Below are 17,611 nucleotides of genomic sequence, written 5' to 3' on the forward strand. Positions count from 1 at the left end.
ACGTATCTTCTTCTTCTTTTCTACTGCTGCTGAAGCTTCTGCTTCAACTGAGCTTCGATTGAGCTCGCCTCCGAAGCTTCGCGTGAGCTTCCAGTCGTCGACTTGCTGCTGCGTTTGGGTTGTGAAGTTGCTGCTTCACCTCCAGTCGACAAGAAAGCAAGCAATTGGTAGAGCGCTATTGTATTCATATTGTATTGCTTTTCTTACTGTTCTTGTACTCTTTGTTTGCTGTTGCAAACGTTTGTGGCGAGGTTTCTCCACCCACAAGGAGTATATTGTATTAGCCGGTTCTCCGGGGACTCATCCACCGACGGATTGACTGGACTCGTCCACCTTACGGACACGCCGAGGAGTAGGATCCCTAATCTCCGAACCTCGTTACATCCTTGTGTTAAGGTTTGGTTTTCTTCTCTTTCGTTTCTTTGTATTTTCCGCTGCGCTAACACGTTTTGTAGAAAGAAACGACGATTTGGGGTCGGCTATTCACACCCCCCTCTCTAGCCGCGTACAAAGGATCCTAACAAGTGGTATCAGAGCAAGGCCACTCTTCGACGGATCAACACCCGGGGGAGCACGGGCTAGAGATGGATCTCTATGGAGAAGATGTCACGATTCAACCCTTCTACGAGTCTCACGACAACTTCACATATTGGAAGGTAAGGATGATGTATTTTCTTAGAACTAATATGTTACATTGGTTTTGTGTACAAGAAGGGTTTTCCCCTCCGATGGATGAGGAAGGAAAACCTATCAAGAAGAAGGAGTGGACGAAAGAGCAAATCCGACAATCCGAAATCAATGACGAGGTAACAAAAATTATTGAATTTGTTTTGCCTAATAATATTTTGTGCAAGATAGATAAGTACAACAACGCCAAGGAATTGTGGAACAATTTGGCAAAATTCCATGAAAAGGAGCCTAGTGAGCCAAGTAGCTCACATCATGGAGGAAGCGAATTGGAAGTTGAGGGCTACTCAACATCCAAGGAAGAAGAGGAGGAGAGCTCTTATTCAAGATCTGAGCAAGAAGAGGCATCTACCTCCGGAAGGGATGAAAAAGAAAGCTCATCTACATCCACAACCCTAGGTAACTCAAACACTGTGATTTCAAGCAAATTACACATAATGTGCTTTGAGTGTAGGGAATTTGGGCACTACAAGAGTAAGTGTCCAAAGAGGGTTAGGAAGACTCCACCGACGCCAAAGGTCAAGAAAGCCGGAGTCCCGATACGCAAAGGCAAAGAGCACGTGGTGTGCTTTCAATGCAAGCGAAGGGGACATTATCGGAGTCAATGTCCGAGGGGGAGGCAATCTCACAAGGACAAGAGACCGAGCACTTTGATAGGGGGAGCTAAGGCAAACCCTAAGGTAACATTTAAGGCTCATTCGTGCAATTCTAGTAGGATACATGCTAGTAATTTTATTGCATTAGTCAATAATGATAAGCATGTTAACACTAGAAATCAATACATGTGCTTAGGTGCTAAACATGTCAACCTAGATAGGGATACTACTAGGAATGCTAACCCTAGGATTAACACTTCTAAGGTTAAGGAAAACCTAGGTAGAAACCCTAAATCAACTAGACACATGCCTAGGAACACCTCAAGAAAGAATGACAAATCAAAACTTGAGATAATAGAAAAGGAGAATCAAGTCTTGAGGTCAAGGCTTGATACCCTAGAAAAGGCCCTTAAAAATTTAGAGAAGTCAACCCTAGGGCCTAAGGGTCAAAAGTCCCAGGACAAGAAAGGTTTGGGTCACAAATCTAAGTCCCAAGTGGTCAAGCCCACTTACCACAATGTTCCATTCGATTATGGAACAAAACCTAGGGCTAGGAAGACCATTACCAAGGTTACAAGAGGAGTCACCCCTATAGTTGACCTTGATGAGACCCAAATGACCAAGGCTTCAAAGCCTAAGAGGGTCATTAGGAGGGTTGCTAGGGAAGTTATCCCTAGTGAATATTTAGTGAACCCAATGAGCTCAAATAGGTATTGGGTTCCTAGGAGCATCTTCTCTATCCCATAGATGGGTTAGAGAGTGTCAACTCCAATTAGAAGGGTAGTTAACCAAACTTTGAGGAAATTGACACTCAAGGAGCATTTTCAAGGTTTTGATAACCTTTGAAAATGAAAAAGAATTATTATTTACTCCTTGAAGAGTAAATTGTGCCATATTTGAAAAATATCGATTTTAATCTTATTTGGCACAATTTAAGAATACCTAGAGAAATACCATAATTGGGATTTTGGTTTTCTCTTAGGGATATATGGGCAATCTAGGGTTAGATTTTAAGTTAGCTAAGGCTAAGGATACTTAGATAGGGAATTTAGGTATTTTATTTGTGCTAACTTGCCATGATTGGTTGCCATATGCCATGCCATGACATCATATTTATTTTATTATCATTTGAAATGTCATGATAATGCTTAGGCTAGTTTATATGTCATGCTTTATTTAAGTTTTCAAACTTTATGCCATGACATCATGACATTGGCACATGTTTTTACTTATGATATCATTATATGCCATGTCATCATCTCTTGCATTATAATCAATAAAATTGATTTAAGGACAAACATATAATTTAATATTGAGATCAAATTGGTGTTTAGAAAATGCATGAGAACTTAGCCTAAGTTGACCTTAACCCATATCTCACATCAAATTGACTTGAATGTGGTTTGATACACCTTAGATGTGTGTGAGATATTAGGATCATGAGTTAGGATCAAGGTGCATAGTCCTTGTACCTAGATGACCCTAATTCAAGAAATTAAGGATCATAGGGAAAGCTTGTGTACAAGTCATGTACATCTAGCCCTAAGATTATGGTCCTAAATTCAAAAGGGTTAAAATCATTTTGAAATTGATTTGAAAAACCTTGATGAAGCCATCCTCGTGATAGCACTCATCATTGAACATTGTGATACAAAGTTGAGTTAAACTTTGAACTATTTCAAAGTTTTTGAACTTTGTATCAAGATTGAAAAATGGAAACTATTTTCATAGAAAACTATTTTTCCTTGATAGAATATGGTATGAGGAATGTATCCTCAAAATTTCACAATTTTTCGAATTTTCTGGAATTTGTTGTGAGTTTCTGAATTTCGGGAGCGAAGAAATCAGAAACCGCCTGATCCAAGGCTGGATCGGTCACTGGACCGATCCAGGGAAGGCTGGATCGGTCTGGGGATCGATCCAGAGGGGTCCTGATCGGTCCGGTGACCGATCAGGTGTGCTGAACTTGCTGAATTTCGACTGTGGTCTGAAATTTCAGCTGTGGGAGTTGAGTTTCGGGTTTCTAAAGGTTTGAAACTTTCCAAGACATTGTTGGTGCAATGGTCAAGGGGGAGTTGACCTTTAGGGAGAGTTTTACCTATTAGTCAAGGGGGAGTTGACTTTTAGGGGGAGTTTTTACTCCTTAAGATTTTTGAGGTTTAGTGATATGGGATTATCACTAAGTTGATTGTTGAGTTTCAATGAAAGGTAAGGGACTTTCATTAGGAAGAAACTCTTGACCTTGATATCCTCCTTTTTCTTTTTGATGTGTGTCAAAAAGGGGAGAGTGTTCATTGGAGAATTATTGGAGAACCCAAGTTAGGTTATCGGGTTAACCTAAGCTAGGGGAAGAATGTCAAGGAATGTTCGAGAAAAGAACATCGGAATTCTTTTTGATGTGTGTCAAAAAGGGGGAGAATTATTGGAGAACCCAAGTTAGGTTATCGGGTTAACCTAAGGGGAGAATGTCCGGAGAATGTTCAAGGAAAGAACATTGGACATTGGAAGATGGTTGGAAAACCTAAGTTAGGTTATCGGGTTAACCTAACTTGATTATGAGTTTTGTCAAACATCAAAAAGGGGGAGATTGTTGGTGCAACCTTAGGTCAAGGTTGACCTGGTTGACCCGACTCGAGGTGACTTGACTCGAGTTGTATTTTGATGTTTGACTTGGGAAGATTGTCGGTGCAACCTTAGGTCAAGGTTGACCTAGTTGAGTTGCATGTTGATGTTTGACACTCGCAAGAGAAGTTCTATTCTTGATATGGGACAAGAATAGATGTTTGGGAGATTATTGGTGCAACCGTAGGTCAAGGTTGACCTGGTTGACCTGATTCGGGAAAGAGTCCAAGTATGGAGCCTTGGCACTGGAAAAGTCCAAGTATGGAGACTTGGCACTGGAAAAGTCCAAGTATGGAGACTTGGCAACGGAAAAGTCCAAGTATGGAGACTTGGCACTGGAAAAGTCCAAGCAGGGAGCTTGGCACGCGAAAAGTCCAAGTATGGAGACTTGGCACGGGAAAAGTCCAAGTATGGAGACTTGGCACTAGAAAAGTCCAAGTATGGAGACTTGGCACGGAGAAGTCCAAGCAGGGAGCTTGGCACGAGGGAAAGACCTAACTGGGATGTTAGGCAGGTGGAAAAGTCCTGGTGAGTGAAGCCAGGCAGTGGGAAAGTCCTAACTGGGATGTTAGGCAGGTGGAAAAGTCCTGGTGAGTGAAGCCAGGCAGTGGGAAAGTCCTAACTGGGATGTTAGGCAGTTGGAAAGTCCTGGTGAGTGAAGCCAGGCAGTGAGAAAGTCCTAACTGGGATGTTAGGCAGTGTGGAAATCCTGGTGAGTGAAGCCAGGTGGAAAGTCCTGGTGAGTGAAGCCGGGCAAGGGAAAATCCAGATAGATCAAGGGTGATCGGACATCTGGTGTTGAGAAGTCCAAGTGAGTGAAGCTTGGCATATGGAGTCGGAGAGGGCTCGGTAGCTCGTTCTCCGAACTAGGTTAGAGAGGGCACTCTAAACCTAGGAGTTGGATCGGTCTGCAGACCGATCCAGTGATACTCAGTGTTTCCTGATCGGTCTGGTGACCGATCAGATTCCACTCAGTAGCATACTGTGGAGTTCTTGATCGGTCCACAGACCGATCAGGCAACGATCAGAAGTGAAGAAAGAAGCTCCTGATCGGTCCAGGGACCGATCAGGTGTATGCCTGATCGGTCTCCACGACCGATCAGGAGACGAGTGCGATTCTCTGTGAGAGAGCTGGGAGAGCTGGGATCGGTCTGGGGACCGATCAGGACAGAGCCTGATCGGTCTGCGATGCAACGGCTAGTTTCTTCGCTGTCTTCTTCGCAGGTATAAAGGAGTCGAGGGCTGCTGCTGCACAGGTACTTCTTCTTCTTTTCTACTGCTGCTGAAGCTTCTGCTTCAACTGAGCTTCGATTGAGCTCGCCTTCGAAGCTTCGCGTGAGCTTCCAGTCGTCGACTTGCTGCGTTTGGGTTGTGAAGTTGCTGCTTCACCTCCAGTCGACAAGAAAGCAAGCAATTGGTAGAGTGCTATTGTATTCATATTGTATTGCTTTTCTTACTGTTCTTGTACTCTTTGTTTGCTGTTGCAAACGTTTGTGGCGAGGTTTCTCCACCCACAAGGAGTATATTGTATTAGCCGGTTCTCCGGGGACTCATCCACCAACGGATTGACTGGACTCGTCCACCTTACGGACACGCCGAGGAGTAGGAGCCCTAATCTCCGAACCTCGTTACATCCTTGTGTTAAGGTTTGGTTTTCTTCTCTTTCGTTTCTTTGTATTTTCCGCTGCGCTAACATGTTTTGTAGAAAGAAACGACGATTTGGGGTCGGCTATTCACACCCCCCTCTCTAGCCGCGTACAAAGGATCCTAACACAGCGGTCTTTAACTCCTGAATCATATTTGCCAATTCCCTTAGATGTTAGGTCATGGTGACATTTGAACACTTTTTGCAACTGTTAAACTTAATTGTCAGCTGATGAAGCTTACTGAGACTTACTCCACTGTACTTCTCTCTAAGGGTTGTCCAGACAACATGTGCCAATGGTAATGACTCATACTCAAATACCAGATCATCCACCATTGAACTAATCAATATTCCCTTAATAGTGAAGTCCTTCCTTTTTCATGCCTTATAGACATCAAGGTCATGCCTGTGATGTGTTATAGAATCATCAACCAGTTCTTCCATGAAATGATTTATAGTCTCTAGAACTTCTTGTTCCTTAAGAAAGTATTATATCTTAAGGTGCCAAATTTTGTATTTATCTCTATATAATTTCTCTCCCTTATTGAGTTCAACTATGATGTTCTTAGTTACCGTAATCTATAAATAAACATATTATTTAGTTATTCAGTGTAATTCATATGTATGCAATTAATAATTGACTCAATGTAATTTGAGTCGTTTACAAAATCAAGTGATAACTATGTTTCCACTCATCATTTGTATGATCTAATCTAATCAACATTGATTAGTTCCATTACATACATCACATTAAACGAACTAATTATTTTGTTAAGACTATTAACACATAATATTTTTTCAAGTTCATTAATGTATAGCATAATTTTTCATTAAAATAGCACTATTTGTATATAACAACAGTTTTTATTACATGATTTTATTAATATGAACTTAATATTGTACATATATAGTGACAGTAATAACAACTAAACTTTACTTTGCAAGATAAGCTAACTCTACTCCCACTAGGACTAACACTAGTGGTTGTATTTGATAGGACATTAATACTCCCATTAGGAAAGACACTAGCGCAATAGTAATTATCACAAGTCCTATCTTTCTAGGTTCAGCTTGGGCAATCTCAGGCAAATCGGTAATCTCAACTTAGTCCATATTATAATCCTCCTCTAGATTCTCCTTAGACTCTTTGAGATCCTCCTCAAACTTTTAGGATCCTCTTCAGACTCTTCAGGATCCTCCTCAGACTAATCAGGATCCTCTTCTGAGAACTCATGACATAGTAGTTCCACAAACAATTCTGCATATGAGATACGCCCTTTAAAGTGCCCTGATATATGGTGTGCTACTACTTTTGGATTCCCCGACAATGAACTGATCAAAGTTCAAATCCGGTAATTATCGAGGATGGGAAACTCTTCTTGCTCGAGCTTCTAGAATAGTTCATCTAGTCATCCAATATGTCCTCTTAATCTGTAAACTAGATCATATTCGATATTCTGAATCTCCTCCCGCAGCTCATTCCATCAGATGTCACAACGGGTCATCGTGCATATCATTCATGACATTTGGAATTGAGAATAATAATATCAGTACAAAACTAACAAACCAGTAACAAAACCGGTTCATTTCAATTCACACATATGCATAGAAAAATATACATAATCTATAAGTAACTAAGAAAAATATATATTTTTTTTAATTTGAGGAGCTCCAGTTGACTGACACACTGGACCGATCGATTGAGAAATCAGACTCTAAGCGTTAGCTTAGTCCCTTGTTAGCATTAGAACTAATCTAATTGAGGCATTCAGTAATTTTTGTTTAATCTAAACTCATTTAATTAAATCATCCTTATTGATCTGGTTAACCAACTAATGATTTAAATCAGATCGGGGTTCAGTTTGGACCAATCTGATTTGATATAGTCTAGTTCAAATGAACTAGATTAGTTTGGATTGAACCAATCTGATCTACTCAGGTAAATCCAAATAAAAATAAGCATAATTAGTTGAAAAATTAAAACACAAAGTTTAATTTTTAATTAACTTTTCCAAAAAAAAAATTCTGTTTCATAGAAACATTCACATTTTTTTTTTTCTTTTTGATTTTTAAAAATCAAACATTTCCTCAAACATTTTTAACGAGGAAAAGTAAAGAGTTGTTCTTCTTCGATTCCGTGGCCTATCCACCGCGATGAACACAGTTTGACAACCTCTATTGCTAATGTGGGCCATCGACCATTTTCCGACATCGAACGTCGGCCGATAGTGGTCCAACGTGGTCATAGCAACTGAGAAAACAGAGTTTCCCTTTTTATTGCCAAGCAAAAGGCTCGGTTGCCGCAGTCGCCGATGTGCAATACAACCATCGATGAGGGGGGCTTTTTTCTCTTCTCGAGCAATATACTCTGATACCATTGTTGCTTCATAAGAAGAAGATTCGTACAAAACGAAAAATTCATGATGATCTCCCATAGTAGATCTTGATCTTTGCTTGTCGTCGGAAGAACGATCACGAATGAATCGAAAAGTTTTTCAGGATTCACAAACCAAATCTTATAGAGGTATGTTCTTCTTCGCCGATTATTTGCTCACCACCTCTCCTTTTCGATTCCTTGGATGTCTCTTATATAAAGGCAAGTGACAATAATGTTGTTCATAAAGGAGGAAGATGAAGGGTCTCTTGTAAAGGAGGAAGAATAATGGAAAAAGACACCCTTTCATCTTTGTAATACCTACAAGACAACCTTAAATAATTCACCACTGATCTTGAATTCAATATAACCACCATTTCTAGCATGAGCTGCTTGCATTTACATTTTACAGGCCTCAGTAAGTCAGTGATCGATAGTCAAGGTTTAGTACTCAACCAAAAGATCTTCCCTTTATTGACAAATGCAAACTAATCTTGCTATACGACAAGAGCTTTGACCCTTGATTTCGCTCAAGTGCGATAATATAATGCCCAAGTCATGAGAGGAGATTACTACGTTTAATTTAATGGCAGTTCATTGACCTTCCAAATGATTCTGTAGTCGTTGCTGGTTTTTAATTCGGTTCAATCTTTCTGCAAAGGACCATGGTGACTCCAGCCATGTGAGTTAAGGCAGTGGCACACTGAGCGTAGCAAGCTACTTGATTGCAGAAGAAAGTAGCAACACTTCAAGGACCTGATACAAATATCTTGGAGATTCATTTGTTCTCGCAAAAATTTGTTCCCAAAACTTTACAGTACTGATTCAGCCTTGGGTCTATGATTTCCTTCCCGATTCATATTTTCACGAGACCAGCGAGCTTCTCTCCAGAGTCCCAAAGGTGGAGTGGTCAACTCTGCATTATACATCTTGATTTCATTCTGAAGATCGACAAAGAAAAAGTTTTTGGAATTGATAGGCACTACAGCTGTTGTTGTTCATGCTCATGCTGCACTATATAAATTTTTCTGAAAGAAATCCAACATCGATCGTTTCTCACTGAATTTGTTTGATGCAGTGAATTTTCTTTTCGAGTGCGGTGGCACTTATGCTGTCACCCTTGCAGTTTTCCTGTCTCTATTATATCAGGCAATAATATAATTTATCTTGTGTTGTTTCTGACTTTAGTGAATTAGAACTCCAAACATCCTCAGATTTAAGCATTAATTATAAATCATTATTCATGCCACATGACTATCTCAATGACATCTCAAGTAATAGACTACTCTTGTGCCACCGTGCGAGTCCGGAATCAAGAAGCTGCAGTTTGAAGATTGCACGATGCGGGACATCCAAAGGCACGGCGTGCCCAAAAGCATTAGGATAAGGTACTCATGATCGATCTCTTATTCGACATACTTTGTATTTCATACATATAGTTCAGACTCTTTGTCCAATACAGATGGGAAGAAAACATAAATAATAAATCTAGCTAATCTCATTTATTAGTCCTGAGATAACTTATCCAGTTTCATGGTAAATCGGGAAATACTCATGATAAGTATTCCAAAAATTTAACATCTTTTAATTGTGTATCCCATTTAAAGAAAAAACTCTTATATATATAATATAGCTGGGATTGAATTATGTATCTACACCTTAAACATCCTACTACTGCATTAGAGCCCCGATAACGTACATATTAGGAATAAGCAACTTGAACAGGAAGTATGAGAAAACGAGGAAGCAATTTGGTCCTGCACACTTTTTATGAAATTGGATCTTTCCACATAAAAAAGCCAAATAATATTATGCAGATACGACTCTAATCAGATACTATAACTCCTTTTATTTTACTTATATATGTTAATGATAGTTTATATGAATGTTTCTTGCTAAATGATTCTTTAATTCGAGCATATCTTGATACGACAGAATATTAAAATAATATTATTAAATAATACCTCTTATGATGTGACCGGATCCTCAGTCCATTTTTAATGGATGAGGAGATAATTCATAATATGATCATAATTAGATTATAATCATGATTCGATGATAATTAATTATGATTTCTTTTTAGATTCATCTTTCCATCCAGTTATAATTTGGGATGACATGAAAGGTCGAAGGTTTTCCGGAAGTTATTCTCGCTCAACGCTCAATAATCAAGTCACCCGTTCACCGTCAGCGATTTTCGACTGTTCACTCTAACCTAAATTATAATTTGAATAGAAAGATGAACTCTATCAAATATGATTAAATCATGATCATAATTCGATCATAATGATGGACCATTTCCTAATCCAAGTGAACCCGAGGATCCTACTCCACTATGATTTAATATCTGAAATATCGTTTTGGCATTTATTTTGAAGTAACTTTGATTAAAATTGTATCATCTTATAAGATAAATAATTTTGATCAAAATTATTCAAAGATAATTAAAATTGAATCAAAGCTATTCTATCAGTGGAGCGATTAAGTAATATTTTCATAAATTTTAAAAAGAGGATCAATCTTTAATATTATATATTATTTATCTATTTGCCTTTTATTATCGAGTGGTGACCAGTCTTAGGAAACCTTAACTAGAACTAGTGGCGGCTGAAATTTAATTTCCAAATGCTGGTGGATAAAACAAAAAAGTTTTAGTAAGCACGGATCAAAGTGAAAATTTTCCAATTTCGCTACTTGACGTGTCGCTTCACGTGGCCTTGTTTCATCCCTGCTGCTTCTTAAAGCCGACTCGTGTCCTAACCGCCCGCACTCCCTTCGCAATCCCAGTAGCTTCCTTCGTTTTCATCGCGCATCGGATCCATTCTCGTTCGACGCCCTAAATGGCCACAGAAATGGCTTCCATCTCCGACGAACCAGCGGAGAACGGCGAAAAGAAAGAGTCGCTGCGAGCAGCAGGAGGATCTGGTGGGTGGGCGAATGTGGTCTGGCAACTGGCTAAGAAGGCCGCGGTCGCAGGAGCCGCTATGGCCTCCGCTCCCATCGTGATTCCTCCCTACTGCGTCGCCTCCACCCTAGGCCTGGCCCTCTCCTTACCCTTTTGCGTCTACCTGGCTACCATCGCCGCCACCGAGAAGGCCATGGCCTCCCTCCTCTCGCCAGCTCCTGAAAACCAAACTGACGAAGCAGAATTAGGGTACTGGAACAGCATCGTCGAGATCATCCCATCGTCAGAAGGTGAATTCACAGCATCCCTGAGCGAGCAAGTATCTGCAATCGATGCTTCTTCAGAAACCGAGACGGTAGTGGAGCCTCCCATAGCGGTGAGCACGGAGCCAGCCTCCGCCATGACCGAGACGCGTACGTATGAGGTAATTATCATTCAAAATTCGACTTTCTTAACAAAAACATGAGCACTATCCTCTTCAAAATTGATCTTCTGTTTTTTTTAGTTCGTTGCGTTCGATTTCTTCCGAAGTCCTAAACTTCGATCGAAAACTGAACATTCTCATTTTCCAAGTCCTTTTTTTCTGCTTCTAAATTCTGTGAAAGTACAGAAGGTGGAGGAGAAAAGGAAGGACGCAATATGGAAAGAGATCTCAGCGCTGCGAACCATAATGGGCTACAGAGCTGCACTGCAGCCTTCCACACTAGAGGAACTCCGAGCTCTCTATGTCTTCATCGGCATTGAACCTCCTTTCTCCTTGAAGGACTCTAGCGCGATGGAGATCATGGATAAGCTTCAGTTCCTCAAATTTCTTCTTGGAGTAAACTGATCGATCAGGAACAAATTTAAGGAGGTCCTCAAAATTTATGTCGAAACTCAATAGACATTGTCAGCTAAGAGATAACTTGTACCGTCTCCTATGTCTTTTTTTTCTTTTTCCTAAAAGAAATGTAGTGGCATGTTTGGAGAGGGAAGACGAACTGTAGTGGAAATAATCTTGATGTATGACGAGTGTTACTTTATCCAGACAATCGCGAAGCACCTTGTTCATCGCTACTTAAAGTAGAGCAAAAAACACTTTAAGTTTTATGTCAACTTTTTTCTCTTTATCTGTCCATCTCTGAATGAATTAAAGAAAATGAAGGATCAATCTTTTCTTATCGTTCTTTAACTGTTGGTAAGTGATTTATCAGTTGGAGTTACATGAAGCGGATCACTTGATAAGGGCGTTACGTTGGAAGAAAGAGGACAATTGCCTCCTGGAATTCTTGGACTTATCCAGAACAAGAGCATGTTACTCATAACCTGCTGTAGTTTGAAAATTTAAGTTTAGCCTTAAATTTTGATTGTCGAGAAAAAAAGGTCAAAGTTTGATTAAGCTTTGTCAGATTTTCGTTCTACTTGAAGACTCCACTGCATTCTAGTACCTCACAAAAATTCTAGAAATATGCTCCCAAAAATTGTATTTTTAGGACTTTTGCCTTCATTCTCGTAAAAAGGTCAAAAGTTAGAGAATTACCTTAATGCATTTCTTTAATTAAGGTTGTGCACATAATGTAGGATTAATGTTTGATTCTTCTTGCAGCCACTTTTGTTAAAAGATGGTGGCTTTTTTTCTGGATCCTCTGTTGAAAGTTGGAAGTCAAGGGGGAGCATGGATTGAGGTAGGCAACAACTAAAAGCTAGTATACTGAATTGAAATTTAAATCCAGAGTTAGAATTTTAGAAAGTTTACAGAGATGTATATTCGTCAAAAATGACTCCATCCAGCGTGATTCAACCTCTTATATATCAGAAGAAAATGGAACTCTATGCGCAGTAGTGAGATCAACTATAGGAAAGATTTGCCTTTCAGAGTCTTTGGATGGTTTCTTGACCTTCCAAATCCAAATTCAGGTTTGCCACTGTCAATGGTATAATTGGGCTACTTATCCTAATCTTGAACCTTTAGTATACCTCAATCAGTAACCTTTTTTTAAAGGAATTCAGTTTAACAAGCCAAGACTATCTAATTCCTTTTCTCACTGCTCAGCAGAATCAAGTTTTGGTATTACTCCGTGCACAACCTGTGAAAAACAATGGATATAGTCTGAGAATTTAAATCCACAAACAGAGACATAAGAATTTTCCATAGGTTTAAGCTTTCTGAGATTATGAAACCCCTCACTCAAAAACTTGAACTATTGAGAAATATGAAGAAATGTGTATGCTTCGATGCCATCTTTCTGATGTCATTACTTCATTTTTTAATCTTGGAAGCGTAATATCATCTAATAATAAATTTATAAACTTGTAGCAGTAAGTAATTTCTTGACCTTGTGATGAAACACTGGCAGTGATGATGGCATCAAAATGAGTGATGGAAGGGTAGTGATGGTTACAACGCTGCTGACTCGAGAGGAATTCTTAAGGTAGCATACTCTTGGATGATGTTGATTCTTGGGAAGAAATGATGACACATTGGAAGATGCTCAGATGGAGTTGTAATCTAAACAATGGATGTTCTCATTAACCTTCAACAGGACTCGGATCAAGGTGACAATTCTTTCATTAGTGTTCTCATTTGGTGGATGCAATAGGCTTTTCTGGCTTCTGCTGAGGTTGGCAACGTAATCTGTCACAACATGTTGTTGTTAAACCTGGGAATGATCTGAGATCATGATTCAAGGAGTTGGAAGAGTCCATCAGTTATTTTTGGTTTCCACAAACAGCGAATTTTGAGATTCAAATTCAAATCTCCCTCTTGCTTAGCTGGCCACACTTCTTCCTCAAAGACCATGCCCCTTGACTCGCCGGAGCCTCCTCATGCCTGGCTGCTCACCCGAGCTGATGCATCCAACCTTCTCCCTGGTAGTTGTTTGAAACGCCTTTGCAACCGCTTGATTACCTTGACTCCCCTTCGGCTGATGTGCACTGCAGCCACACCCTCTGCCGCTCATTCCCACTCATCACCGGTCACTTCTTCAGCACGCACTGTGGTCCCGCTGGAGAGGTTGGCGCTGGAACTTTCACTGGAAAAGTCAACCAAATTTAATCATTAAACTGCTTTCATTGGGAATGAATTACGATGCATGTCGTATACCGTTGGAAAGCCTAAGAAGTCTAGTTTCTAACAAAATTTACAGATCTCAATAATATTTTGTCTAGAAAGAGTTATGGCTGATTTAGTGAAGTGGGGCAGACTATGACGAAACTCGAGGAGTCACCTCTTTCTTAGAAACTGTGGTTATCCGTATTTAACTATCTTTATAATTATTAGTATCAAAGTTCCTATTTTCTAGGTATTGAGATCATGCAAGCTTATTTATTTCTTTTGACTCACTTGGAGGGTTATTCCAAGACTTGTCTATATAATGGCCTCTTTTGAAAGCTTGTGAGGACAATTTGGAAAATAAGAATTATCTTGAGCTCTTAAGCTTGTTTAGAAGTTATTATCTTCTATTTATCTTGCTCTAAACTCTTTTGGTGGATTCCTAGAGTGGTGAGTGTTGAGTAGTTCCTTGTGTTCCCTCCTACTTCTCTAATTACTCGGTGTCAAATTGGTATCAGAGCCTTTGGTCTGCAATGGCTGGTCGTAGAAGAAAGGGACCAGACGATGAGGATCCTCAAGCTCGTCAAAGGAACCTTCGTGATATCGAGTTAGAAGATTTAAGGAGACAAGTGCAACAACTCGAGCAACGCCTTGCGCGTGGCAAACATCGTGAATATGATGTTGATGGTCATGATTCAGATGGTGGTTCTACAAATAATGATGTGGATTTTAATCCATTTCATGATGATGACTCACGTGACCGTGCTTCTCGTGGTCCACAGTTCCGAAGAGACAATGTCCGCAACAAGTCTTTTGATTTTAAAGTTGATATTCCAGATTTTGAAGGAAGAAATAATCCCAATGAATTCATTGATTGGCTCAATTCTGTTGAGAGAGTCTTTGAGTTCAAAGATGTTCAAGAAGATAGCAAGGTGAAGCTGGTGGCTATTAAGTTAAGAAAATATGCATCCATTTGGTGGGAACACCTTAAGAAGCAACGTATGCGAGATGACAAGCAAAAGATCAGAACATGGAACAAAATGAAGAAGGAGTTAAGGAGGAAATTTTTGCCAGATAATTATCGGCAAGATACTTTTCTTAAATATCACAACTTCAAACAGAAGGATCTGTCCGTGGAAGACTACGTGGCTAAATTTGAAAACCTCATGATGCGGTGCGATGTTTTTGAGCCAGAAGAACAAATCATTGCTCGTTTTCTTGAAGGGCTGAGGTATGAGATTGGGAATGTGGTCCAATTGCAGTCATATTGGACTTATAATGATGTATGCCAGTTGGCTCTCAAGGTTGAAAAATAACAAAAAGAATCAAGTCGTTTTGGGGGGTGTTTCTCGTCGGGTGGTTGTGCTTCTAATCGAGGAAGTGCTTCTCCTTCCAAGAACACTCCGGCAGCCAAAGATGTAAAACAGAAATCTGCCGCAAGTAAGGATGGTGGTGCTGGTTTTGTGAAATCCAGTGGTCCGACTAATCAAAAAACTTGTTTCAAGTGCAAAGGGTTCGGATATTTTGCTGTCGATTGTCCAAATCGAAGAATCATTACTTTCATTGAGGAAGAGTATGACGAGGAGAATGAGGAGACAACACCCATTTATGATGAATGTGACGAGGAGGAAGATATCACTTATGAAGATCATGGGGAAGCTTTGGTGATACGGCGTAGTCTCAACACCACCTATGTTCCAGATGATTCATGGCTTCGTAATAATATCTTCCACACCCGATGCACGTCAAATGGCAAGGTGTGTGACATCATTGTTGATGGAGGAAGTTGCGAAAATGTTGTGGCTACAACTATGGTAGAGAAACTGCAATTAAAAACCAAAGATCATCCTCGACCTTACAAGCTATCATGGCTTCGGAAAGGTAATGAAGTAAAGATAAATAAACGATGCCTTGTGCAATTTTCTATTGGAGACAAGTACAAAGATGAAGTTTGGTGTGATGTTATTCCTATGGATGTTTGTCATTTGCTTCTTGGAAGACCTTGGCAGTTTGATTGGAAAACACAACATGATGGATTCAAAAACACTTATGCTTTCGTAAAAGACGGCGAGAAAATAATTTTGGGGCCGTCAAGAATGAAGGACATTGTTAAGCCATCTAAGGAAGAAGGAAATAATATGCTCTCTCAAACGCAACTTGAGGATGCAATGAATGAATCCTTGGCGGCATTTGCATTGGTGATTTTGGAAGAAAATGAGGAGGGTAATATCATTCCGCTACAAGTGCAGCCTCTTTTGCAAGAGTTTACTGATGTCGTACCTGAAGAAATTCCTCCGGGCCTTCCTCCCATGCGAAACATTCAACATTGTATTGATCTAATCCCTGGTGCGTCGATCCCAAATAAAGCTGCTTATAGAATGAATCCTAAGGAACATGAAGAGTTGAAGCGACAAGTTGAAGACTTGTTAGCAAGAGGTCTTGTGCAAGAAAGTAAAAGTCCTTGTGCCATTCCAGCACTTCTTGTGCCAAAAAAAATGATTCGTGGTGTATGTGTGTTGATAGTAGAGCGGTAAATAAAATCACGATTAAATACCGTTTTCCTATTCCTCGCCTTGATGATCTTCTTGATCAACTTCATGGCTTCAAAATTAGTTTTAAGATTGATTTATGGAGTGACTATCATCAGATTCGAATGCGGTCTGGAGATGAGTGGAAAACCGCTTTTAAGACAAGAGATGGTCTTTACGAGTGGTTGGTTATGCCATTTGGACTTTCTAACGCACCCTCTACCTTTATGCGGCTCATGAATCACATGTTTAAACAATTCATTGGGAAGTTTGTTGTTGTCTATTTTGACGATATTCTTGTGTATAGCTCCAGCCCAGAAGAGCACTTAAGTCATCTTCGACAAGTTTTTGGAGTGCTAAGAGAACAGAAGTTGTATGCCAATTTGAAGAAATGTCACTTCTTCACCAACAGCCCCATCTTTTTGGGCTACAATATTTCTTCCGAGGGCATCAAGATGGATCGGGACAAGATTTAAGCTATTCTAAATTGGCCAATTCCTAAGACGATTCATGATATTTGAAGTTTTCATGGCTTGGCTTCATTTTACCGCAGGTTTATAAAAAATTTCAGCACCCTCATCGTGTTAGAGTGTATACTAAAAGCCTAGCTTTTGGTATAAACATTTATCTAGAAATAAGACTCACATTGGTCAAATGTCTACATTTATGATAAATGTAGTTGTTCAATTAATTTATATTGTAGATAACATGGTGTGTGGTGTCACACACAGAGGATCATGTTATCAGTACCTTATAAATTATAAACAGTAGCTCACGACCATAATGGAAAGGAACAAACCATTGGAAGGTCGTAGTGTAATTAGGTATTAGTTTATCTTAACTATATAATTACACTAGTACACTTAGAGTGTATTGAGTAGGACCATTAGAGGTCGTTTCTTTTATACTGACTTTATAAAAAAAACAAAAACCTCAGTTATTATGGAAGTGTGTGCTCTTAATCCTAATATAATAACAAGCACATATATTTGATATTTATTTCTTTAATTTATCAATGGGTGAGATTTAGTTTGATGAATCAATAAGCCTGATAAGTTGGGAAATGATATCACTTATAGTGTGTGTTGTTGATTATAGAAGGAAACTGTGTCCTAGTGATCTAGGTTGAGAATGTCCCCAAGAGGAGCTCATAAGGATTGTCATGTTAAACCCTACAGGTGGACTTAGTCCGACATGACGATGAAGTTGAGTGGTACTACTCT

At 39.6% G+C, this 17,611-nt stretch overlaps 2 protein-coding genes across 2 annotated transcripts; both read left to right on the forward strand.

Moving 5' to 3' along the window:
• Positions 1-10,687: 10,687 nt before the first annotated feature.
• Positions 10,688-11,989, forward strand: LOC122024344. The gene is made up of 2 exons (XM_042582956.1): positions 10,688-11,253; positions 11,440-11,989. The coding sequence occupies exons 1-2, from the start codon at positions 10,765-10,767 to the stop codon at positions 11,656-11,658; spliced, it is 708 nt and encodes a 235-aa protein (XP_042438890.1). The 5' UTR covers positions 10,688-10,764; the 3' UTR covers positions 11,659-11,989.
• A 2,404-nt stretch (positions 11,990-14,393) lies between these two features.
• On the forward strand, positions 14,394-16,864 carry LOC122023042. The gene is made up of 3 exons (XM_042581140.1): positions 14,394-15,164; positions 15,258-16,390; positions 16,474-16,864. Exons 1-3 carry the CDS (start codon positions 14,394-14,396, stop codon positions 16,862-16,864), a joined length of 2,295 nt encoding a protein of 764 aa, XP_042437074.1.
• The last annotated feature ends 747 nt before the right edge of the window (positions 16,865-17,611 follow it).

This window comes from Zingiber officinale, chromosome 9B (assembly GCF_018446385.1).
Source record: "Zingiber officinale cultivar Zhangliang chromosome 9B, Zo_v1.1, whole genome shotgun sequence".
Classification (NCBI taxonomy): domain Eukaryota; kingdom Viridiplantae; phylum Streptophyta; class Magnoliopsida; order Zingiberales; family Zingiberaceae; genus Zingiber; species Zingiber officinale.